Consider the following 26,868-nt stretch of genomic DNA (forward strand, 5'->3'; position numbering starts at 1 on the left):
ATCCATCATCTGAGCCAAACACAGACTGAAGACTCACTAGTTTTATTGAAAACACATCTTTATAGGTTAAGTTACTCTTTCCATTGAGACACAGATACAGTAGAAGCCCTAAGGTGGCAAAATTAACTCAAAAGCTGTTTCCGTCCTTTCGGTGGAGCTGAAGTTGAGCTGAGATGAACATACGTCAGCAGTGATGTTTAAACGCCTCTCTTCATGTCGCATGCACAACAAACACTGAACGAGTGATATCACGTATTTCAGTGAAACACCATTGATTGTGCACCGTTCTTACTGCCAGACTTCATTAACTATACACAGTTTCTACCATTTCACTTCAGTGTTCATGAAAAATCTGCCGCATATTCAGAAAAACAGGACATGAGACTAATCTACATCAAAATGACAATCTGGACCCTTAGTGAGAAATGAAGTGACAATAGAACAGGAGGGGAATGGTGATTCAGTCAAGACTTTCACAGCAACATTCAGACGGAGTCGGGCTTCACAGTCACCGGGTTGGTTGTCTGCAAGTATTTCTAGAAGAGATTGAACAAGGAAACTGGATTAGACCTGAACATCCTGGCATCTGTGAACAAGAACAAGACATTTTTGTGTTTGTAAACAGCGAGGACGTATTTTGTGGGCGGAGCCAAATGGAAAGCAACAGTTCTGTAGCAGCGCTGTCACAAGTGAGCGCCAAAATCACAAACAATATGGATCATCTGGATCCTTCTTTGATTATTTGACTGGTTTTCCAGCAGAAGACGGACTGTCTGACATTAATAAGATAACAATTATCAATGTGGTGAGTTCACGGACTCATTCTCACTGTATGGATGTAAGTACATGGACTAAATTACAGTGGATCTGCTATATCTGTTGGAAATCTCCACTAAAGAACAACCCAGTATCTCCACTAAAGAATAACCATGTATCTACAACATAAAACACAAGAAGCATTGTCAGTGTCTACAGAGTTAAGCCTTGACTCCTTTCCGGCATGTCCAGACCGTTGGAGCGCTCACACTAGTCACACGATGGAGCCTAAAGTCACACGGACTTTAAGCTCCACTGTGCACCCTTAAAAAAAAAACTGGGTTTTCAATTTCGAGCTGAACGTAGTCTGCAGCCAGACAGCTCATCAAATGGTCAAGATAGGTGAAGGTCAAAGTTTAAGAACCATTGTTTGTTTAATAAAAGTGCCTGTGTTGCATTTGGCATGTGTTAATTTGACTTGGAACTGACTTTGTTTTTGTTATTTCTTTATGAGAAAAAATATCGAGATATATATCGAGTATGGCCATTCAGATAAAAAATATCGAGATATGATTTTTGGTCCATATCGCCCAGCCCTTGCCGTTAAAAACAGTCTGATACCCCGTTTCATTTGTAGTGGTACTTAAAGCCTAACAGTGTTTTAATATGAGTTTCGTGGATGTGTGATCAGTTCTGCTCGAGTACTGAGCGGATCCACAAGAGGACGGTTTCAACTTTGCAGCAGTCAGAACATAAAGTCCAGGTGCATAGCTAAGTAGAAGGATGGAGTCTACACATGAAGTTAAAATAAGATTAAAGCAGGACAGGGACAAAAGAGTTGGTCCCCCCAAAAATGCAACTGCAACAGTTTAGCATGAAACGGACCGTATGATCGTTTGCAGCGTTCACATATGTGCAAAAAATCTAGTTTGGAGTGCTGAAAGTGAACAGCTATGTGTGTGTGTGTGTGTGTGTGTGTTGCATACCTGTAGGTTCTCATAGTGTTTGAGGGTCTTGCAGTGGTTTCTCTCTGCCTCTTTGGTTCCACTGAAGAACCTGTTACACACCTTACAGAAGAACCCTGTCTTTGGGACCAAGAACTCCAGACCTGTGGATACATGACATGGAGTGACGTCTACCAGCTGATGACCTCTATCAAACAGTCAGACATTGTAAACAACTAGTAAGTGTCGTACCAACAGGGCTGCTGGGGTCAAAGGGAGGGAGGGAGCAGCCTGAGCTCATGGGAGTGTCGATCTTTAATCTCTTCTTCACATTCTCCTCTTCGGCCTTTGCTTGATCTTCAGACCTCTGGTGCTTTCCTGTGAGAGACAGACGGACAGAGAACCCTTTAAAATCTGGAGCAGGGACTAAAAAGACCAGGTCCTGGTTTTACTCAGCAAGCTCATCCAGATAAACATAGTAAACATGTTTTTTTTATAAACACAGGCTCCAGCAACTAAACACCTCACCAGACAAGATAAGATAAACTTTTAAGATGAGGTAAATAAGAACATGAAGTTCAGTATCTGCAGGAACCAGGTAGTGCCGCCAGCTAAGGGTGCCCTCACGCTAGGAAATCTGTACTATGGACAAGCACGTTTGACCCCACAGGGCTCCAGAGTGCGACCAAAATTTTTATGAGTGCGACTGAAAAAAATGGTAGGTCGCACTGGTGCACCTTACACTGCTCGGGTGAAAAAAAAATTCATAAGCACAGCATCTCTTTGTGTTCTCCTGATGGCATCGAGGTCTTAACCAATAAGAGACAGAGCTCGGGCGGGTCCTTGCCTCTGATTGGCTGTGGTCCTTTTCACTGCTGTAAATTGTGTCAGTTCGAAAATGCGAGCGAGCAGAGCAGGTACTCTGAGCGCTTCGACGCTGAGCGCTTCGATTTTCTTTGAAAATGAAGAGAGGCAGAAAGCCTCGCCCCGAGACTAATTAAAAAGCCCAAAAATATGCCTTCAGACAGGACTGGTTGAAGCAATTTCCCTGGCTGATGTACGATGAAGAAAGGGACTCAATGTACTGCATTTATTGTCGGGAGTGCGGTCAGAATATGGCCGGTAATAGTGTGTTTGTGGTAGTCTGGTTTTCACCATACTAAGGTCAATCTTTTAAGATTGAACATTAGTCTGGGGAAGCTGCGCTTTGTTTCTACTGCTCAAGAGGTGGGATCAATGGGCATCGTTCAAATGAACGATGCCCATTATGTTTCGTCATCGTCACGTCACCGGCCAATAGCGTGCCAGGAGAGAATGGCCGTTTCTGATTGGAGCCAAAGATTCTGGCAATGTAACAGCGAAAGTAAGCCTGAGGGTGTCCAGCCTAAACTGCCGAGCGAAATCCAAATTTCCCGGAAGTTCAGGCAGGGTTCACCCATCCTACGTTTGTGGAGGAGTCAACAACATTTCGCATCGAGACGTTGAAAAAGCGCAATATGTCCAAAAAGCATACTACATGCCGTGATAAGTGTGTTAATAAAGTGGCCCCTCATCCAGCTGCATTTCAGCGTCAGGCTGTATCAATCAGCTCCGCTGAGGTATCTGAAATGATTATAAAATTCAACGTCGCATACAATATTGCAAAGGAGGAGTTGCCGTTCACTAAATTTAAGTCAGAAATGATTCTGATGAAAAAAATGCCGACACTAAAGAACAAGACAGCTGAGGTTGGAAACGCCACGTACACGTCATTCATGACTGACGGCGACACAGACGTCTCTACGAAGGAGTGCGTTATTGTCTACTGCTGCATTTTGCATAAAGGGAGGCCGGTCAACATGTTAACTGGACATGTCGTGTGGAGCATGGACACGCACAGTGTTTGAAGGCCCACATTACAGCATGAGAGATCATGAATAGGAAATTGTATTGTAGCCTATTCCTATTATTATTAAAAATGAATAGCCTAAGTAAAAATATAAGTAGGCTAGGCTAAGATCACATAAACAGTTTTCCATTTGCAATCTATAGGCTGGTGACCTGTATGATCTTTTTATGCTGCCACAAAGCAAGCATTTACTGCGCTTGGGCATCAGTGTGCAGATTGGCTGGAGAAAACGGTTCCTCTGGGTGCTGATGGTGCTGCAGTTAACCTAGGCCATAAGGGGGTGTCATTATGTAAAAGGAGAGCCATAAAAAGGTGACTTTTTGGCGTTAAAGGCGACGCAATGAAAAATGTTGGTGCACCTAAATTTTGTGCTGGTGCACCTAAAAAAAAAAGTTAGGCGCACCAGTGCAACCAATGCAAAAAGTTAGTCTGGAGCCCTGCCCCAGTACACTTCCTCAGCTCTGGCACAGTTGGAAGAGAGGTGGGTACAGTTGCTCATGCACATGTACGCAACGTGGACATGATGTACTGTGAAATCGAAGTTGCAGTCATCAGGGCTTGAAGCAGGAAAAAATCCTGTGAAATTTTTTTATGCATTGGGGAGAAGAAAATTCTGACATTTGCAATCTAAATGAATTAATCTGGTGCACTTTGAGAGTAAACCCACATTATAGTTTGAAACAACATTCAAAACACACACAGCCAGTATCACTAAGCATAAAGTCCGCTAGCTTAATGCTAACGTATAATACCTCAGAAATTAGCATCACCAAGGGCGTAACTTTGAGTTGAACATTGGGGTGGTTGAGATTTCCACCTGTGAAGCAGGTGTGTGTATATATATATATATATACATATTCTTTGGCCACCAGCCACTGCGGCAGGTTTGGGTTTACCAGCCCAGATATATAGTTTGTGCCTAAAATAAAGTTGACCGACTCAGAAAATGCATAAAAATGGGTCTTGAACGTGTACAAAATACACATTAAAGTGTGTGCAAGTGTTCTTGTTAGGACTCATGGTCCTTAATTGTCTCTAACTTTAAGTATTTTGTCCCGATTACAAATGGGTTTGTAGTGTTTCCCACAGGATCTTTGGAGACTATGGTGGGGGGATTGTCATCCTCTAGGGGGGTCCGGGGGCATGCCCCCCCGGGAGAAAATTTTGAATAATTTCATTTTAATGCATCAATTTGGTGAATTCTGAGAAACAAAATATGACATATCAATTACTGACCAATTTCTTACAAACTGCTGGTACTGATACAAATGTTGACATACTAAATGGGGTTGAGGAGTTTAAGCATTCAAGAAAAGATGAGAACAAAAATGACTAAAACACAATTCGTTTATTATTATTATTATTATTATTATTATAATTATTATTAATAATGATAATGATAATAATAATAATAATAAAAGTGGGTGACTATTCCTCAGCCTTCCTTGGTGTTTTGGTTTTGACTGAAGCCTCGTTCACATACGTCGTCACTCGCCCATCTCTGAGAGACAACTGTCAATGAATGTGAATGTGTTCTAGCGGAATGTGTCCAGGACAGGCGATGTGATGTGGTCGATCGGAGATAAAATAACTTTAACTTTCTGCGATGCGAGTGAAGCGAGTACCAATCACAATGTAGAATAGAGATGATCGACAGTTGCCGTCAACAGAGAGTTCCACAGATAGTTGTCGCTTGAAGTCGCCGCCGGCGGCAGTGAGTTTTTTTTGCCAGCGAGTAGAATTCAGCGAGAAAGCGAGTGACGGGCGAGTAGCGACGTATGTGAATGGGGCTATACGCGCACGCACTGTCGAACTCGCCGGCTGGGGGGGGGGGGGGCAACCGTGAGTGGTGGCACTGGAGCCCTAGCAGTAGCTACCTCCTGTTGGGAAGATACTTTTATTCTTTTGCTTTTTTTCGCGTGCTTTCTTCATACCACCGCTGATGCGGGGAGAGACCGGGAGAGACCGGAGAGACAGTAGAGAAGCGCAGGTCCGGCAAGGTGGGCGAAACCAAATCTCAGAGCGGGAGGGGGCACAGACAAACGTCACTATTTTTTACTGCAACGGCTGTCACAGCGGCGGCAGCGCCGGTCTACTGATCTGATCGCCCAGGGCCAACCTCTGTCGTCATCCCGGGGGAGAAAAACGAGCCAAGTAACTTATCCGCACGCTTTTAGAGGTTTGCCGCTGGCTGGTTAAATTCTTTTTATTAGATTAATGTTGGTCTCATTGATGAAATCTAACAACTGTGGCAGTCGCATTAGTTTGTCTGAATGAAAAGTGTGCAGGGCTGCCTTTGGGCTGATGTTATCAATCGCTCTGGCTACGTTGTCCCGGTCCGAGGTGCCTGGAAACTTAAGGCCCGCCCTACTCTGCTCTGATTGGCTAGACCTTGGTTACCTTGAGTACCATTGGTAGTTGTAACTATCACTTTAAACGACTGGTTACAGTTAAAAAAAAAAAAAAAAAAAAAACACTTCACCAAAATATTGCTACGCCGGATTTCCGGCACCGTGCCGGAGGTCTTCAAGCCCTGAGTCATGTTCTCTGTGTTGTTCTCCGTTGTGATGACTCAGAGATGGTGCTTCTTGGAGACTATATGAAGCCGTTCGTGTGTTGCATTATGACGTGATGATGTATGTACAAGAGGTAACCATGCTCAGGCCCAATGGAAGTGCAGGCCAGCAGGGGGACTAGAGAGGGGGGCAAAGTGTGGGGAAACTGGGCCTAGTGGGAGTGCACCCGAAATCAAGTAAACCAAACCAGTAAGCATACCAGTGTTCACAGCAGGAGCATCCGTGTCTTTGTCCCTCTCATCCTTTATCTTCTCCAGTTCCTCGGTTTGGTCCGACACCACCTCCTCCTTCTTAGGCTCACTGTGGTTGACAGCATTGTCCTCTTTCTCCTGTTTGTCCCTCTCAGAAGTCTCTACTCCTGTTGCTGGGCCGTTTGAGGAGGAGTCAGCTGGGGCAGCAGCAGGAGAGGAAGGGGCAGCAGCAGGAGCTGAAGGGGCAGGAGCTGAAGGGGCAGGAGCTGAAGGGGCAGGAGCTGAAGGGGCAGCTGCAGGAGCTGAAGGGGCAGGAGCTGAAGGGGCAGGAGCTGAAGGGGCAGCTGCAGGAGCTGAAGGGGCAGGCGCTGAAGGGGCAGGCGCTGAAGGGGCAGCGGCAGGCGCTGAAGGGGCAGCAGCAGGAGAGGAAGGGGCAGCAGCAGGAGAGGAAGGGGCAGCAGCAGGAGCTGAAGGGGCAGCAGCAGGAGAGGAAGGGGCAGCAGCAGGAAGCGGGTTCAGCACGGTGGTGGAGTCCTGATCGGCTTGCAGTGTAGCTTCTAAAGAATAATGACACACTTCAGGCCATAATCAATTTCACAATCTTATAACTTTAAATAAAAAAAATATCTAAGATGGTGTTTCCTTCACTTCATTATTACATTCACTTTGTAAAATGTAGCATTTGGTAAGAAACTTGAATGAATACAATTTGAAGGGAATGTTTTCACAGCAATGTAAAATAGAAATTAGAGAGGGAATTATGACCTCTACACTACAAATGAAAACCTTTTTTTTTTTTTGTCAATGAAATACAATCATTTATTTCCTCATCATTTGAATTGTGTTGACTACATTGACTGCGGGGCAGTTAAAATTATTAACAAAAACAGTTATCTGTATTGAATGATATGTTTCATTGACAATCGGCAAAAAACGTGATCAGGGCATCTCTAAGTGATATTTGCTCATCTGATCTGGGACTCTTATTATATTGTTATTCATCCCCATGCATGCTGCTCCGGGTCACCGCAGTGACCGGCTCTCCCAGCACAGTCCTGCTTAGAATGGAGCTAGCAGCTAACTTTCAAGGATGTTGGATTGACTTACATCATGAGAATTTCAAGGTCAACTCATGGAAAAATATTATTGGTCAAAGGTTATTAACGCTATCATGTGTTCAAATGTAATCTTATAAAATGTCGTTTTTGGTAAGAAATTTGAATGAATAATGTTTTTTGAAGATGTTTTCACAGCAATATATAACAGATATAAGAGGTAATTGTTGCCCGTTTAACACAAGCTGTACAGTAGTTTGAAGCAGCTGTATATAGTTAAAACTAATACCAAGATTTGATTAATCAAAGATTCACATTTTTGAAGGTTTACTTGACTTCACAATGGTTCAAATTAGTTTTCTGGATTGTTGTGAAAAAGTTATTCTAGGTTATATCATAGTTCTTTGCAGCTCAGAAAATAAGAATATAAAATGAAGACAACCATTGCATCTCTCTAGATATTCGTTGAGTGGGATTGTACCTGTTTCAGGTGTGATCTCGGTCTCAGGTGTTTCTGGTTGACACGTTGTCACGGCTGCTTGGCCGGGTGAAGAGTCACCTTGTGAAGCCTCTGAGAGGGACGCTGCAGCCATGACTTTGAAATCCGATGACACTAAAACAGCCGAAGTCTCGACTGGAGGCACAGGTTCAGACTCTGATACATGCTCATCAGTGGTTGCTGTGGAGTCCACCGTGGTTTCTGTGGTAACCTCCATGGGCGTGTCCTACAAACGGGAAGCAGGAAGGGGTCGACGATGTTATTACATTGTGGAGATTTAAATCTCAGTCACACCAATAAGCAGGCAGAGAAGAAGTATTACGTGTACCAAAGGAGTGTCGTCCTCTCCCTCGGTGGTTTCCATAGGAACAGAGGCGGAAGGAGAGGAAGGAAGGTCGGTCACATCTCCAACTTCATCTACCGTCACAAAGTCATTCATGTTGAACGGAAAGTCTTCAGACTCCTCGTCCTCCACCTGAGTCCATGACACGACAAAACGATAGAAGTTAGGATGAGAATAAAAATCCAGGATGTCAGTTTCGGTTTATTTGATAGAGCGACACCCGTTTAATGACCAGCTAACCCATTCATTTTTAAGCAGAGAAGCATTACCTCAGTGAGTTTTGCCGCTGCATTCTGAATCGTTCTATCCGTCCAGTTAGTCTTTTTATATTTTTTCATGTTTTCACTGATGTTAATTAGCACATTTTGATCTGGTTACAGGTGCAGCTTTCGAATATCAGCTGGCCTCCGTTTGTTTAAAGTAGTTTGACTGGTGGTCTCTCTAAAGGCTGATCAGAAGAGCTGTCTGCTTTCATGCTCTTTAATTGGCTCTGAGAGCGACAATGCTGGACACACAAATGTTCTACGGCGGTGGGTGTGTGTGCCAAACAGCTGGAAGCACACGCACACACGGGGGCGCTGTTCACGGGTTCGGCAATGTCCAAAACGTTGTCTACATTCAACACTTTGTGCCTCCTCACCGTTTTGGGCTCCACTTCTGGGTTGCTGAGCGGCTCATCTCTCCAGGAGCTCTGCTTGTATCCCTCGGACCTGGAATAAGTGTACGGTCTCTTCCTCTCCCTCCTCTCTCTTTCCCTCCTCTCCTCCTCCCTCCTCTCCCTCTCCCTCCTGGTTCTTTCAATCCTCTCCCTTTCCCGCTTGCTCCTCTCCTCCTTCTCCCAGGCCCTCCTCTCTCTCTCCCTCGCCTCCTTCTCCTTTCTTGCCTCCTTCTCTTTTCGCTCCCTCTCCTTCTTCACCTCCTCCTCTGTGTGATTCTTGGCTGGCTCTTTCTTCTCTTTTACTGCTTTGTCAGCCTGCTCCGTCTCTATTTGTGTTTCCCCCTTGTCTCCACAGGCGGACGCTGCTGTATTGTTAGGATGGCTGACGCTTCTTGTTCGACATTCCACAAGCAGCGCGTTCACCATCTCCTGAGTCACCTGTTGAAACAGGGATCAAACTGTCACAACTCAGAAATAATTACCAAGTTGGAGGTTTCGGATCCGAGCTGCAACGACACAAGCAGAGTTTGTGGATGTTTTACCTTAGGGAGCTCCGGCACGGCCGACTCCAGGGAAGCTGCTTTGATACCAGAGTCGGGCGGCTTCGTCTCTTCACCAGCAGGACTCTTATCATTACCTGCTGTGGATTCATTGACAGCTTTCTCCTCTTCCGCCGTCTCCACAACAGTTTCAACAGTCGATATTTCCCTCGCGTCTGTCTCCATGTCTGCTGCTGGTTCGGTGTCTGGTGCAGCCAGAGAGTCAACAGGAAGCTCGTCTGTTTGGACATCGTCGTCTTTGCTCACGTCTTCACCAACTGTCTTGTCGGTGCTCGTCATCTTCTCATCCGTCCCATCAACTTCTTTTTCAATCCCCTCGAGTGGAGATTCAGTATTCTCCTTATGTGCTGACTCTGCAGTGTCTGCAGCTGCTGCTTGGCTGGTTTTGCCATTCGCAAGTGTATCCTACGATCAGAGACAAGGAGGGATTTATTGATCAAGTATCAATCCCATGCATTCCGGTGTTTGATATGAATTCAAGCTGCAGGAATGTATGCCATTAGTTGAACATTTTTTTTTTGTCTAAATGGATGTCCCATAATTTAAGATAACCACTGGATATCACAAATCAAAGTTCCCAACCTCGGACGCTTCTATCTTTGTCGTGATGACTTTGGTCTGTGTGTTGGCTTTGGGGTCAGCCTTGCGAGAGAAGAACAGCGGGTTGTTGTGGATGATGCATGGAAACATCTGGAAGCGTTTGTAAACGGACAAGGCCATAGCTGCAGTCGCCATCTCACAAATAACCTGAGCAGGAAGAGACATGAAGCACATTTGATGACTGTCGGCATAATCCGTGATATTAAACTGTCAACTCGGACCAAGAAGGTCCAGGAGATGCTGGATCAGCACGTTTGCAGCTGCACAGACAAACCGCCCTCACCATATTGTTGAGCACGAGGGTCTTGATGACGGTACCAAAGCGTCGCACCAATTTCTGGACCTCAGAGGGGCCGGACGGTGTGCTGGGAACATTATTGATCACCACCAGGGAGCTCCAGCCAACTGGAACAGAACTCTCCTGCAGGATGCAAAGAAACAGCCTGTCAGTAGTCAGCCAGTGGGAAATGACTCGTCCATCAACAGTTTATGTAACAGTTCACAGTATACAGACCATTCAAGTTAGCTCCATCAAACCCTGCAACTTGATAACTACGGAAAATGTTGTTTCATTTGTAAATTCACTGATTGCCTATCTTCATACTTTAAGTATAGAATCTTTTAGAATTGGTAAACAATGATGACGTACGTTAGTGTGCACACACAGTTTGTCAATCTGTGCAATCTAAACTGATGTATAGAAATATTTGGTGGAGAAAGCTAGCGTGCAACGTTACAAAGACACTCGGTCATCTGTGGTCCAGAATGTCAGGTTCGACTTCATTGAGTTTTAAAATGGGCGCTAGAAAACAGTCCAGTGGTATCCACACGTTTAAGAGACACTTTCTGTGTTTGTAAACAGCGATGATATATTTTGTGGGCGGGGCCAAACTGGTGTCAGAAAGTGACAGTTCTGTAGTAGCGATGTGAGCGCGATAATCACAAAGAGTATGGATCATCTGGATCTTCTCCGATTACTGGACTGGTTTTCCAGCAGACGACGGACTGTCTGACATTACTAAGATAACAATGATCAATGTGGTGAGTTCACTGATTTAATTCTAATAAACCGATACAAATGACATCGTAGTAACGACATATTGACAACGATTAGTAAAAAATCTGAAGTCATGGTTTGTTAAGTCTGTCGGCAAGACGACAAGCTCACAGCTTTTCAAATACTTTGGATGGATCAGAGCTAGGCTACGCTAACATTGTAGCTGCTCCATAAACACTTAGAATATTTCATCATTTGGACATCCTATAGCACAACAAGATCCCCTTTCAACTTGTTTGGGCTGTTTTTCTGCCACCACAATGCACACGCTACTGCTGTGACATGAATCCACTCCAAATCGGTGTATAGCTTTCAGCCAGAGATACATAATGCTGGTGTTTGAGTTTAATCAGTGAACGTGTTCATTGGTGACGGGAATCCTCATAAAAGCCTTTCATCTATTTTAAACCCACCTGTGTTTCATATCTATGCCAAACATTTACTGAAGTTACTAGGAGCTGAACGTGCCCAGTCAACAATGTAACAAGCAGACATTTAGATGCTGCTACAAGTTTTCATTGAATGTTTCAAGCTTCTAACTGGTCTGGATGGCTGGAGCAACACAAGAAGGGTCAAAGAAAAAATAGTTCTCAAAAAGATACCAAAAAGACCACTACAGTGCTGCCGAGAAGATGTGGCTTCATCAAAAAACCCCAGCACACTGCATGTGTTTCACAGAAGTCATGAAAACTGTTTACGTTTTTAATGCGATAACTGTGTAGAAATCTACTGTGGGATTGCCGAACATACACGCAATTTAAAATGATTAATTACCCGACCAAGGTGAAGGGACTACAGACAAAAAACTGCCTTAAAGTTTGACTCAGTTACAGCAAAGTTTATGTTCACCGAGTTAAATCTAGAAACCAGGAATTACAAGAAATTGGACAGAGAAGTTTACTGGTGGAAATACTCACCAATGGGTCCACTGATCCCATCAGAAGATTGTAGAGAGCCACCTGTGTACAGAGGTTTTAAGCATTAATCTCAGTTAATGCTGGACAACAGTGAGATAACGGACAAAGAAGATAAAACAGCAACAAAGGAGAGAAGATGATGAAAATCCAGTGAAGGACAGCTGGTCAGTGGAGAGAGCCTACCGGTGTGCTGAGACCAACATGCTGTTTGACGTGAGTCGTCTTCAGCTCAGAGTCTTGAATCTTTGCAGGGATGAGGGCATGGACTTTCTCCATCTCTTGAGCCATCTCCGTGTCTGGCATCGACACAAGTACCTAACATACAAAAATAATGTTTCATTAATGTGCTGGAGGCACAACAACGTTATGTTATTCAACAATATCCATTCACAGGAAATGGTCATCCTAAGACAAGAGCTCTATTGGCCACGTTTCATGCTGTCCAGGTGGAGATAGTGGAAACAGCACTCATGCCAGTTAAATGTTGATGCAGCAAATGTGTTTCCAAAATCCATTTATCGCATCAAGACTTTTTTTTCGACAAAGGCAAAAACCATCTCAAGAGAGAGGAAATTGTTCTTTTGTTCCTGCAATAGGAAGTGTTTATGGAACTTTGAGGTTTCCTTTCAGATTTTCTATTTCAAAACGTAACTCATAAAAACATGCAAATGGAAAAAATGTGGGTCATTCCAAGGCAACTCATCTAGGGATCTCCAGGTCACCCCCACCATGCAAAATATTATATTAGACCCTAAAAAAAAATGTGCAAAAAACTTTTTTTTTTTTTAAATATGCAGATATTTACTTTATTGTACCCATATTTTTCAATTAAGGCATCAGAAAGGACCTAAAATAAGGTGAAACATATTCATCAAGAAAATATGGAATAACTCACAATTTTTCCTCATAACACAGACATTATAGGCTCATTTATTTATTCACGTGTATATTTTGCCAGGATAACACAGTTCTTAAATCTTTTCCAAGTCATCAACTGTGTTATCCTGGCAAAAATATACATGTTACTAGATAATGGGCATATCACTACTGTGCAGTGGTGGACAGTAACGGAGTAAATTTACTTAAGTACTGTACTTAAGTACATATCCAGAAGATTTGTACTTTACTTGAGTATTAGATTTCTTTGGTACTTATTACTCTTACTTGAATACATTTCCAAGACAAATACTTTTACTCGAGTTCATTTCTAGAAAGGCTGAAAAGTACTTGTTACTTTCAGGTCTGTTTTTTTTTCTCTTTCTTTTTTTTTTTTTTTTTTAAGTACTATTGGACACAAGCTGTGTTTGTCAAAGAAGGAAACCTATCACAGTGCAGGCTCTCCACTGGGATCTACGTAAAAGCGGAAATACGTAATGCCTCCCCAGTGGCGCCGCCAGCCGGAATCCTGTACGCACTGTGCGTACTTCTTTTGAAGGTGGGCTAGATATTTAAATTTCAGCGGGTGACACCAAACAACGTCTGCCCAAGCAAGTCAGAGCTTTTCTTTCTCTCACACAGTGACCTGGAGAGACGCAGCCGCATTTGAGAGGACGATCGCGCGTGTGTGCGCAATAGCGCATAACGTGTGTTGGCCTCTCTCCACTACACAATACAGCTCGGCTCTAGTCTCGTCACCTCTCTGCTGCTGAGCACTGTGGGCCGAGCCGATGCATGTCTCTCTCCCCGGGCCGGGAGAGTTATCATACCGTACTGTGTGTGTGTGTCCAAGCGTGTGTGTGCGTGCGTGAAGTTCTCACAAGCGTGTGCTTGTGTTTAGGGCAGGGATGGAGGGCACACAAAAAATATTTGCACCGGGGCCTTTCACCATGATATACGCTACTGATTTCACTGATACTGAAAACATTCGATTTTGTCTTAAAAAAGTATTTTTCCATTTGTTTGCGTACATTGAAATTGAATCCTGGCGGCGCCGCTGTCCCTCCCCATAAGGATACATGGGGAGACAGAGTTTGTTGTGCTCCTATATTGTCCTTCCTGTAAAGACAAGTGACTTCAACATTGAGTTATTGGAAGCAGAGATGTAGTTTTTTGTAAAACAGTGATTCTCAACCAGTGGTGTGGGGACAACATTGGTCTTTGAGGGGGTTCCAGTTCCCAATGATAGAGAGTTGGACGATGCGGGTTCATTTGGTTACAATTTCAATGATTGTTAATAAACATCTGCATCATCTGTTGTAGTCCTGTGATCCCATTCATTTTATTTGAAATTTACTCTTACTTTTATTTAAAGTAAATTTAAAAGCATGTACTTTTGGATACTTAAGTACCTTTAAAAGCAAGTACTTTTTTACTCTTACTCAAGTACCATGTCTACTGAGCTACTTTTACTTGTAACGGAGTAAATTTTGACCAGTAGTATTTGTACTCTTACCCAAGTACTGGGATCGAGTACTATGTCCATCTCTGCTACTGTGTTATGAGGAAAACATTCTGAGCTGTGTCCTACAGTTTCACCTTATTTGAGCTTGTTTTGGCCAAAAAGCCATTTTTAGCTTCCTACAGAGCGTTAAATAAGCATCCCCGAGGCTAACTGATGCCTTAATTGAAGCTTTTGGATGCCATTCAATAGCTATTTGCAATATTAGCTTCCTAGATCAATCCATTATAAAATTATGCCTTCCTGAATTTGGAAAAAACATAATTTTTTCGCACAATGTTCTAGCAAATTCTGAGAAGTGACATGGGGAGGTTCCTGAAATTCTGGTGAGTTGGTGTGGAATGACCCATGTACTCAGGACTTGCATTAGCTACTTCTATAACGGCTGTCCAGTCGGGTTTGTCCTCTCCAAACAACAGTAAAAGATTTAGATCTGACGGCTTGGACCAACCTTTCCGATTTCTTTTGCCTGGATGATGTCAGAGGGATTACCGAAGGGCTCGACCATCTTAATGATGTCACTCTCGGACCAGTCGCTCTCAGGAAATCCTGTGAGCAACACCATGCCTTTCTGTAGGACACATTGTATTGAGATATAAATATAATGTAGCATAATTATGAAATTCAATTAATCAAACATGAGGCCCATGATTTGGTTGAGAACACATCATTTTCACAACGATGTTTAGTATATGAATACATCATGTACCTCATTGGGAGTCTTCTGGTCAGCCTCGGCTCCTGCAGTAGGGAGGTGGAAGTGGAGGAGGTTGGGCAAAATTCAAACAGAGCAACACTTAGTGTATTTTCAACAACACAAGCACAAGTCAAAAGACATATGCTGTGGAGCCGCCAATCTCTGGGCCCAACACACAACCACATTTTATAGATTATTTCTGTTTGAGCTTACATTGGGTTTTCTTGAGGAAAATATTATACATTTAAGACATAGTTATTATATGTTGATATACTGAGCTTTTCTTGACGATTAGGATGTATCAGCACAGACTTATTTCATCGGTGGGTATAGCACAGTTTCCTGTTTTCCTACCTTTGTCTTCCCCAGCAGCGCTGCTGTCCGGTCCTGGAGCAGGTTTGCTGTAAACACACACACAGAAGGAGCAGTTTAGAAACTGGCAGGCTGAGTGAGCAGCATATCGAGTTAAAGTAGGAACATTCAAATGACAACAATGTCTGTGACAAACCTGTTTTTAGCAGCAGGAGACAGTCCCGCTTCAGACTTCTAAAACAAATAAATAAAATGTATTTACTCCAAACAATTAAAAGAAAAAGCTGAATTTGGTGTTTCAAATAGATCCTAAATTAACATCTACTTCTTCTTAAACCTCTAACACAAAATAAAAAACACATTGTGCTTTTTACAGTGGAGCCTTCATGTATTTATGTATCAAAGGGTTTAAATAGAATAAGCTATCAATATAATTGGTCTGTATTTTCCACCTTGGCGATTGAAGCAGCGATTTGTTGCTCTCTGATGGAGAGGTTTGTGGAGTTCGCCAGAGCCTGGGCGTCTTCAGACTTCACCATGCAGACAGACGCCTGCAACACAGAAACAGAAACGTTCATCTTCTCATATCCATGGCGACTGTTTTTCAGAGTGATGTCTTTTAATTTGAGCTGCATTTCTATTGAAAATGTAGATGTGGCTAATTTTGCTACAACAAAAAAGAAAAATATAATTAAAAAAAAAATGTCATTGTATTCCCATTGATTGCACATTGTTTCTTGTTTTGCAGTGTGCTTACTACATGAAGTAAATAAAAAAAGATTGTGACTAAACTTCAGTGATTAGTGCTATTTGTATTATTACCACATTACATAAGCATATCAGCTTTAAGTCATGAATAAATTAACAATTCATCTTTTGAGTTGTGTTGTACAGGGTTATTTTGTCCCTTCCCTTTCCCTAACCAAAAGTCAAATTTCTTGCAAAACTCATTAATAATGATGCCCTTTGTACCTTTTGTCCCTCGCCCTTCTCCCTCTCTTCCTCTGAGCATGGCATGAGGATCACGTTGTTGATCTTGCCGAAGGACCCCACCAAGTCGGTAACTTCCTGCTCGGAGGCATCCTTTGGGATGCCCGTCAGATAAACCAGACGATCTGCGACTGCCAAGTCCTGGGAGGCAGGATTCACGATCTTCCTCTTCTTTTTGGCTGCTGGAGGCTTAGCAGACTAGAAACAGCAGCAAAGCATTTAAGATTAGTTTTAGGAGAAATCACGTTTACAACAACCCAAAGCAAACAAATGCAAGATTTTAATACTAAACCGTGAATTTGTATTCACATCGACGTTGTGGCTACAGAAAAAAACCTGCTAACGTTGTAAAAGTGGAATAATTCAATACAAACTTGCTAAGCCACAAGAACAAATGTTTTTCAAGTATTGTGCCTGAAAACAGCATCTAGCATTCGTCATCTTCATTATATAAATAACAAATACTCACACAAACCTGAAATGTGTAAGCTAGTGTAGTGTGCTCATTTCAAACACTGTGTGGGGAACACTATGATATCAAGTCGTTAACGGCTGAACTCAGAGCAAAGGACTCAATCTCACTCACTCAGCAAACAAAGTAGTGAGTCATGTGACACCATCAGTGTTTCCTCAGGTGTGATCAGAGGGAGGTTTAAGTTGTTAAATGTTCCTCATGTAGTCTGTAATGTTACTCCTCCACTGATTGTCCTAACCTCAGCTCAGTGAGTCGGTTTACTTTATATAGATGGGGCCGCCGCTCTGACCATCCTGTCAGTCATTTGAATAGGAATGCCCCGTCCACTCCTATTTTATTTCTATGGTTCTACCCGTCCTTCTCATCGACACAATAATCTGTGAAGAAGTGTCAGCAGCATTGCCACTTGCCATCTTAGTCACCTTGCCCCCCGGCTTCGTCCCGCTCTTGACGGTTTTGGTGGAGGACTGTAACGGCCCATGTCTGGAGCTATGAGTCGCCTTAGAAAAGGATGGATGCCGGCTGGTGCCAGTGAAGACCTTCGTTAAATCATCATATGGACGCTTCACACCACCGCGAGAGGAACCTCCTGGAGACACCACGTGAATCATCGGGAGGACAGCGGAGCAAAAAGAAATGGTGGAACAGATGTTCACAAAGAGAACAATTCAATTAGGTCTTACAAGTCTTTACAATTATATGAAAAACAGACAACCAATTGCTGTTCTTAGGACAGCAAATGAAGAGGGGCGGGTTTAGAAGGGGGTTCACTACACTAGATATTCTCCCTGATCTGACTCAGCTATTAGAAAGTGCAGCGCCATCATTCCTACATGATAAAGGGCTCACATAAATTAGAGATGCACCAATTGCAATTTTCTTGGCTGATTATGATTCTTTGATTTTCATTCTAACAACTATAATTATCCATCAGCTAAAAAGCAGCACATTTCCATCAGCAGCTGATCATTCATTACATCTCAAATATCTGTTAAGCAAGAAGGTTGTACAAACGCTCTTCAAGAATGTGCTTTAAGAAACAACACCACTGTTTTTGCATCTAGGGTACCTTCAGTAACAAGGCTTATATTAAATGACGTATTGGAAGTAGATTAGATACAATAAAGCCAACATCAAGACATCTCTAAATCTACTGAATAGTCCTTTAGCACTTTTGCGAATCAGCTGAAAAACTTGTATTATTCTCATCCTCTTTAAGTCGTCTTCTACCTGCTACTCTCTAGCATGCGGTCTACCTGCGTAGGGTTGGTGACGAGGATGACTGTGAGGAAGGTAAGGCCCTGTGTGTGGCCGATGGAGATGGGGGCCCTCCCTGTGTTTGCTGTGAACCGGACTTGGTGTAGGAGAACCGGAGAGGGATCGAGACAAAGAATGGGAGGGAGAGCCATCCTTGGGATCCCACAAAGCCCGGCTGCCGTATCGTCCGCTGCGACTGGATGAAAGGTAACACTCATGAACAGACGGGAAGGAAAAGTCGTAGTCCAATTGTGTTTTAACAGGAGAAAGTTTGATATTTATATTTTAAGTTGTAAGACCTAGATATTAACTATTTTCTCCACTATAAAACCATGTAATCTAATTTTGCACAAGATATCTTCAATAATAATTCGGACAATTTTAAACAAACCAACAAAACAGCCATATCTGTGATTGGTTGTTTATGCCCAGTCAAGTTATTTAAAGTATTTTGGATGTGCAAACTAACAGCACTGACTCCCCAAGGCTGCTGGTCACAGCTAAAAACACATTATTGGAAACATAACAACAAGAGTCCACTGACCTTGGTAGATTTGGTTTCCAGGCCGGGTACCTTCAGGACGGACACACACACGCACACACACACACACACACACACACACACACACACACACACACAGATTTGAATTTGAAAGGATAATAAATTCATTTGTTTACATCAACACAAAAGCTGTAATATTTAAAATCCACATTGCGTTTGATAATATTCTGTGTCAAACGGTCCCTTATAGTACTGGGCCCACTCAGAAACGGCATCCCTACTCTGCAGTGCCTAGATCTACAGTTCTACGGTTTGTTTCATTGTTATACTTTTTTTTTTTTTGTTATATATATATATACATTTTTTTGCATCTTTAATTTTGAGCTCATATTTGCCTTTCTGACTGGCCATCCAAACCTAAATGCAGAATAATTACCTAACTATGACATAACACTGAAGATATACTGGAGATGCAAGGCTTCAGAAGCACATACATGTCTTCACTAGTGATTTCACATTTGGTTGATTTTGTTTTTAACACTAACTGATCTCATTAAAAAAACAAAAAAAAACAAACAAGCGAAGAGACAAGAATTACAATAGAAGCTTTCCTTTTTTCCAGCGCTCCAATGACTTAATAAGATTTGGCACCACTTATGCACCTATATTTATTGTTTTGTGTAGTGAACGCCAGCCATTCTAATTTATTTTCTGTTGCCTATGCTGCTATGCTAATGCACGATTGTCCAATCATTATCGGTTGATATTCTTCCTGAATAGTTTACTCTGCAGTCTCTACAAAGGCGAATAGTCAATAAAATTGTGTATTAATCCTGAATTAAACATTTTCAATACTCATTTGTTGTTTTCTTACTGCTGGACCCGGTGAGAGAGAGAGAGAGTGTGTGTGTGTGTGTGTGTGTGTGTGTGTGTGTGTGTGCTTCGTCCCATCTGAACAACTCCACTGGTTAACATGGGCACAGAGGCTCACGTTGGATTAACATACAGACAATAAATAAACCTAAAAACCGGCACGTGTAACCTGTCAAACATATTCTCAGTGGTAAACGATTAACATCCCTAGTCCTCACTTGTTGCGCAGGTCTCTGCAGGCAGCAGTGTGGTTGACGGTGTTAATATGGTCAACCCAGTCCTGAAGAAAAACGACAAATGGGAGAGGAAGATTTCACAACCGGACACAAGCAGAAGCAATCTCAAACAAAGCTAGATTCATACTTCACGTTTGAAGATAGACAAAAATTAGCTAAATCTAAGCAATCAGATAACTTGTGAAACTTCCGCCAAAAAACTTAAGTAAAGACAAAAGCTCCAGAGGATCGTTGTTTCCTGGTGTCATTATCTAACGTGGTGTGAAAACCCTGAATTCAACAAGTTTAACATGCCTACAATAATAAAGAAAAAAACAAGAGGTTTAGATTTGGAAACCTGGAAACTTTTTCGACAAAGGCCACTACTATCCATCAGGCCACAACCTACAATAGTAATATTTTTGTAAATTTGGAGAGACCTTTATTGACACAAATGCAATCTTTTAATGAGAGAAATGAGCGTTAAATTGCTTTAGTCCAAATATATAACTTCAAAAATTCCACACTCGGCATACTTGATGAAATTAAGTATTTATGTTACAACACTGCGGAGTCAATAACACCACCATTTGAGACCATGACCATCTCAATGCCAGAGACCAGAGCAGTGGATTTTCCCACAAACAAAGGAGTTTCAACTAATGTTGAACAAAGGAAATAATTCTATTATACTTTGGTCAGTTTATATCAACCTTTTAAATCACCTGTTGAAACATAGTTAATGATATAATAATTTCTACACCAAGCAGACATCATCCCGGTCCATTAATAGATCTGTAAACATGCAGTTGTCATATTTACAGTTTTGGGCAGATAAACCGAATTCTTAATTACACACTGTCTCACAGTCAATTTGATATATTTTGTGATTAAACTACATACGGAAGGAATGCTATTCAGTTTGATGCAATCTGTAACTCGCTACTAGACTCTAATAAAGTCTACATACTGCTCCTGTAAGAAAACAGCATCTTTGTTGATCATTTTTGAACTTGCACTGTATTCTGTACTGTTTGTTCATTGAAAATGTACTGTGTACTATAGATGGGTCTGGTATTTAATAAATATGTTGTCATATTAATGATTGATTGATTTATGTTTGCTTAATCTCATTTATTTAATGAGCAAAACAGCTAAAGCACCTTTTCCCTCTGCAACTCTTGTGTTTGGGTGAAAAACTTTAATAGACTTGCACATGAAACTTCTAGTTGAGAAACTGTAGTATTTGAAAAAGTAGTTATATGTATAATGTTTGGGCTTTACCAGTAAAGGCAGCACAACAAAACATGTTTCCGATACTGAGGGGCTCTTCTGGCCTTTTGAGGACACCTTCCTTATTATTTTGGAGTCCATGTTAACAGATTAGGAGTGGCCACACTGCCTGTGTGTGCGATGCGTGTGCGGCTCGGCTGCTTGTCCGCTGCGTCTCTTCTCCACATTTGTGGCCTCTCCAATTTACTGTGCATGCAAAGTGAAAATTGTTTTTTAACATGGCATCATATCGCCAACATTACATTAATACAGTAATGAACACAAGTATATATTTTTACCTCGTGATTTCCTGCTTCCTTTTCAAAATAAAAGCCAGATGACTTCTTACTGTGGACAGAATCCCTTCACACAAGGCTTTTATTCTGAAATATTTGCAGCAGTGTTACGGAAAATGCTGGTGTGACTGCACAACTCCATAAAAACACAATTCCAGCTGTTATTTCAAATGAGCAAGCGCTTCTTAACCCATTTATTTATATAGAAAAACAGAAAGAGCTTTAAATTTATTATAAATGTAATGATAATTAAATTAAATGAAAGAATGAATGAGAGACGCAGTAGGTTAACGATGCAGCAGTCAGGCGCTGCTCATGCAGGCAGTGTGGCCTCTGTGTTATTTCTTTCAATGGAAACTCAAGTATGATCACACATTATTCTAAACAATGGGTTTTGCTGGCAACAAACTAGCTGGAACATTAAGAGCAGGGGTTTTCAAAGTCTGAGACTGTTAGCGTCCCCTCAGGCAAAGCTGGGAAAAAGATGCTCTGCCCACTCCCCTTAGTTTACTCAATTCCTGGATGTCCATGGAATCGTAAAATGTCATTAAATCCCATAGACACTCAGCAACTGAGCCAAGATAGCCTAACGTTGGGTTCACACTGGACATGAAAATGTAGCGCAATGTCAATTGTTGCATGAGTTAATCTCTGCCGTCTGTGTGTGTGTGGTGTAATTTAAAAAACACAATCAAAAACAGCAATGAAACTATCGCTGAAGACTGTGACCTCTGCGCTGTATCACCTTCTGTGTGAACAGCCCAAGTCCTATACATTGGTGCCAAATGGTAGCAGGCAGCAATCCTCTGAAAGTTGTCCAGTGTAAACCCAGCATTATATTGCTGATTGATATAATTTCAGACTAGACCAAATACGCAAAAAAGAACTCAGGCATTTGTTAGTTTCTAGAGCTGTATTTCTATTTTTCCACTGTCATTCGCTGCGTCCTTCTGCCTCCCACTTTGAAAACCTCTGATTAAGAGCAACTGTACTAAGGCCTACTAATTTCAATAGAAATTACAAACCACTTAAAACACTACTTAAGTGACAGAATCAAAATCACTCATGTCGACAACTGCAAGGCTGCAGACTAAATTTAACATGTGATGATATTCCTTTCAGACATTGTTATGAGGGCATGTTGGCACTCACCTTTTCCTGATCACACTGTGTGTGGCACAGGGAGCAGGTATGGGGATACACCTTTGGAGACACAGCTGAGAAATCACTTATCATGGTGGGGGTAGGTAACTTCTTGCTGCTGCTGCGTGGATTTGAGCCAGATGAAGAGGAGAGAGACCGTCTCGAGGAAGCTTCGCTCTTGGTTTCAGATGTGGGTCTAGGTTTGGGTCCTTCACGCCTGTAGTCTCGGTCTAGATTACGAGATTTGGCTGATAGTGCAAATTCTCTCCCAGGTGACCGATTGCTCTTGCGATGTTCATTACTCATCCTGCGATAGTCCTGGTCTCCATGCTTGCTTGAGTCACTGTGTTCCAAACGAACCTGCCGCCTTTCCACTTTATCTAATTTTGGAGCTGATGAGGACGACGGCGAGGCTGGGTACATTTTAACTGTCCTTTCACTGGAGAGCCGCTCTCTTTTGAAAGTCTCTCTGGTACTGGTCTCGTCCTTTGCCCGACTGGCGTGACCATAGTCGATGACTTTACCTGCTGTCTGTGTAACAGTAAGAAGGCTGGGCACTTCCGGTGTGAGGGAAGAGCGGGAAGGAGCTGGCGGCATATCATGGATGCTGCGTGAGAACGAGGATGAGGAGGCGGAAGCCACAGGCTTCTGGTTACCCGTCTTGTTGATCTGGATGTCACGGAGAATGAATGGTAAAGTATCTGGCGTTAGCTGATCATCAGGGTAATGACTCAGCACTTCTAAGTCCTCATTTGAAAGTCCAAAGCTAGCCAAGATGCTCCCTGCACTCTCTGGTGTGTACAAAGTCTGACCATCCGCAGCACCACCACTTCCCCCACCATGGGGGTGCCGTGCTTGAACTGATGGCGAGTCACTTACAGGGGCAGTCCAGCTTGGCATGCTTGTTCCGGAGTGGCTGCTCTGTGGCTGCTGTTGAGGCCCCTGTTGTCGTTGGGACTGGTGGCTAGCACTCGGAGGAGGATTGGCAAACAGTTTAGCTGGAGGTTGGTAGCTTGACCAATCCACTCCTTGCTGGTGACCAGGTTGATTATCAGAGGCGAGTGTTATCTGGTTAGAGCCGTAGCTTCCATGTTGACCAGAACCTGAGCCTTGGTTCTGGTGTTGGTTCGGTCGGTTCATATGATCAATGAGGCGGTGATCCATGTCCCGAGCACCCCGGATAGCCAGGGCGGACTCCAGCTCATCAGGAAGCTGTGTAGGACGAGGAAACTGGAAACCCATCACCGGAGACAGCATATTAGAGGAAGACCGATTCTGATGCTGATTTGGAGGTGGCTGGTGATGAGGAGGCCTGGGCCCATTAGAGAAGGGCTGTGGCCCTTGTTGCTGGGAGTGGTGGTGGTACATGGCAGCGGACAGACTCAGCCGCGGGTTTCGATACGTTTTTCTGTGTATGTCCACGTTAAACCCAACAGATGACAACTGCAGACTATTGAGAAGACTCCGGAGGGCCAGGTGAGGAGGTAATGCCGCTGCAACTCCGTTGTTGTGACACTGGTTGCCAACAGTTATGGTCGCTAGAGTAGCAAGCTGCTGGAGAGCAATCTGTACCCAAGTCTCAATCTGAGCCAATCGAAGAGCTGTCACTGCAGCAGCGCCAGCCACGGGTCCAAATGTGAAATGGGTCCCTCTGGTACAGTTGGCAACGGAGAATGTTGCATTGGGCTCCAAACGAAGGGTAGGAGCAATGTGCAAATTACTGTCGGCGTGCACAGCGAGGCTGTGAGGTGGAAAGCAGAAATTATACTATTATAGATGAATAAACTTTCATTTTCATTTTAAAAATAAGATTTCAAAAAGTCCTTTTCCCAACGCAGTTTTTTTACAACAGGTTGGCTCAGTCCTCATTTGGTTTGTGATTTCTTTCCTTTGTCAACTGTCAAAGCACTAAGAAAACACCTTGAGAACTCTGTCCTGTAGTCCCAGAGTGCTTTTCTTTTAGGACGGGAAAGCAAAGCAACATTATGCAACACAGCAAATATGGATTTGACCTATACTGAAACTGATCTGCTATGCATGTTCAATATTACAACAGTGGTGGGCTTTGTCCAAACATGGTATAGACCTCTTTGCCAAAATATTCACAGCAGAACAAAACAATTATAATAGCACATGATCCAGTCTTCCCCTGAATATTCCCTGCAGACAACATAGATCATTGCAATTTCTACAAATTCTAAATCACACTTACCATGAACTGGAACACATTCAAAATAAACAGTGTAATTTTCATTGAAAAACGCTGGTAAAACTCAAATACTAAAATTGTGAGCACAAATCAAACATTTTGAACAATGTGTAGGCCTGTTTGAAATACTAAAATATTTTGCATTATTGAAAGAAGAAAGTTCAATGCAAGTAGGCGTACACTGTATGTCAGGGATGCTTTACCTGGGGACTACTTTTGCCAAATGAGAGGAGGCCCAGGGTAAGGCAATAATTCTAGGATTTGAGGATTCATGGTGTATGTATTTGCACATCATCAGACATGACAACCAAGTATCCAGATCAGTATCTGCCCTCTCTTATTTGTACCTGTACCAGAGCCATACTGGGGCTGAATGATTGGTTGTTGCCTTTTAGACTGCCTTCAATTTTTTTTTATTTTAGCAATACTGTTCATGTCAAACAGTGAGACTACCCTACCATCTTGTTCTATTCAGGGTCGCGGGGGGGGGGGGGGGGGGGGGGGGGCTGGAGCCGATCCCAGCTAACCCAGTCTATCACAGGGCTGACATGTAGAGACAAACAACCATTCACACTCACATTCACACCTACGGGCAATTTAGAGTCATCAATTAACCTATCCCCATCCTGCATGTCTTTGGACTGTGGGAGGAAGCTGGAGAACCCGGAGAGAACCGACGCTTACATGGGGAGAACATGCAAACTCCACACAGAAGGAACCCGATCCGGGACTGGAAACCAGGACCTTCTCGCTGTGAGGCGACAGTGCTACCCACTACACCACCATGCAGCCCTTTGCTCTATGTCATGTCATAAATAAACCAAAACATATACTGGTGTGCACACTCAATTTGGTGAGGCTCTCACATCTTTGAGGACACATTCTGATTCTGATTTCCTTTGAACAGACCAAGCAGAGCAAACATTGACCAAATATTAGCTTTTAAGAAAAAGTTAAACTTGCATGCTGAGAAACTAAACAAGACACAAAGAGATTATTTTGTTGCTATAATCATCTCACCAGATATTCTTTCAGGAGGTAAATAGGATAAAAGGCGAAGTCAAAGTTAAGCAAAGTAGCATTTGACAGAAGATATTGCATGCAGGTTAGCAACAACATAAATAGCAATAACATTCATTTCTACTTTCTCAAAAAAAAAACAGGCATGTGCATTAATAATCTGGGTAAGCAGCCAGGTACATTCACAGCGTTGTACGTAAACATTACTTCACTGGCTGGACACCCAAGGTCAGCACATTTAAGTCGAGTTGAAACATTATTTCTATCTTCCATATGGCAACATATTCCCAAGTGAAACAGGACAGACAGGCGGGACAAAACTTTAGGAGAGATTTGATTTGATTGTTCAAAAGATGAGCTCACGACCTTCTCTTGACAGAAGGGTGTCATATTATTGGTTGGTACAGCATGCATCATATTTTATGTTCCAACACGAAATGCATATTGGGTTTTAAAAATGAGAGAATTTGAGTGGGTGTTTTTTGTTTATTTTTACATATACTGTTAAATAGGTAGGCCTATACACTATAACCGGGGATGTGATCTAAAGGGTTAAATGGTTACATATAAAGTTCAAACATGTGATTTCTGATGCAACATATGGCACAAGGGGTGACTCTTATTTGGATTGAGTTTTAAATTAACATTAATTTACACAGAAGAAGAAAACGCACAGTTTACAATGGTGAACTTCGGTGGTGAAAGTGGAGAATTTAGTATGATGGAGAAGCTGTCAAACCTGCGTATGTCTACGCTGCAGCCCCTGCTTGTAGCGCGTACTGGATTACAAGTATAGGTTCTGTACACACTCTATAGAAGCTAAAGACTATAAACATATATAAGCAACTGTTGGAATTATGATAGAATAACTGCCGTATTGACAATGATGTAAACTGTGAAATACAGGGCCACACATTTCCGCCATTTTGGGTGTTTTCGCGACCTAGCTAGCTAACGTTAGCTATCAAGAGGAAAACGTATACAGTTCCGTTACATTTAATGAACACTCGTACCGCTCCCGAGTGCACAACACATCCAATAAATACCTTTCACTAATAGTCGATATGCTTCTTTGTTGTAACCGGAAAGTCTTGCTTCCTTTTCAGCCCGAAAACTACTCATTAGTATCAGGCTGTGTTCTACCATCAGGAACAACCGGGGAAAC

The 26,868-nt window shown here is 42.6% G+C and overlaps 1 protein-coding gene across 5 annotated transcripts; it reads right to left on the reverse strand.

Moving 5' to 3' along the window:
- On the reverse strand, positions 1-26,868 carry LOC311011278 (uncharacterized protein). Of its 5 annotated transcripts, none has more exons than XM_084006124.1 (25): positions 26,750-26,868; positions 22,484-24,215; positions 19,767-19,828; positions 18,718-18,747; positions 18,173-18,369; positions 17,327-17,505; positions 16,424-16,639; positions 15,904-16,002; positions 15,648-15,685; positions 15,494-15,540; positions 15,152-15,183; positions 14,894-15,013; positions 12,228-12,359; positions 12,045-12,086; positions 10,354-10,491; positions 10,053-10,217; positions 9,453-9,875; positions 8,893-9,348; positions 8,238-8,384; positions 7,892-8,135; positions 6,858-6,912; positions 6,364-6,650; positions 1,953-2,078; positions 1,743-1,864; positions 1-536 (listed from the first exon to the last, which is right to left on the reverse strand). In XM_084006124.1, the coding sequence occupies exons 2-25, from the start codon at positions 23,840-23,842 to the stop codon at positions 486-488; spliced, it is 4,767 nt and encodes a 1,588-aa protein (XP_083862250.1). In that variant the 5' UTR covers positions 23,843-24,215; positions 26,750-26,868; the 3' UTR covers positions 1-485. The 5 variants fall into 5 exon arrangements, with proteins under 5 accessions (XP_083862250.1, XP_083862249.1, XP_083862248.1 ...); XM_084006123.1 differs by having other exon boundaries at positions 6,364-6,701; XM_084006122.1 differs by having other exon boundaries at positions 6,364-6,912; positions 17,339-17,505.

The sequence above is a fragment of the Eutrigla gurnardus genome (genome assembly GCF_963514095.1).
Source record: "Eutrigla gurnardus genome assembly, chromosome: 3".
NCBI classification, from domain to species: domain Eukaryota; kingdom Metazoa; phylum Chordata; class Actinopteri; order Perciformes; family Triglidae; genus Eutrigla; species Eutrigla gurnardus.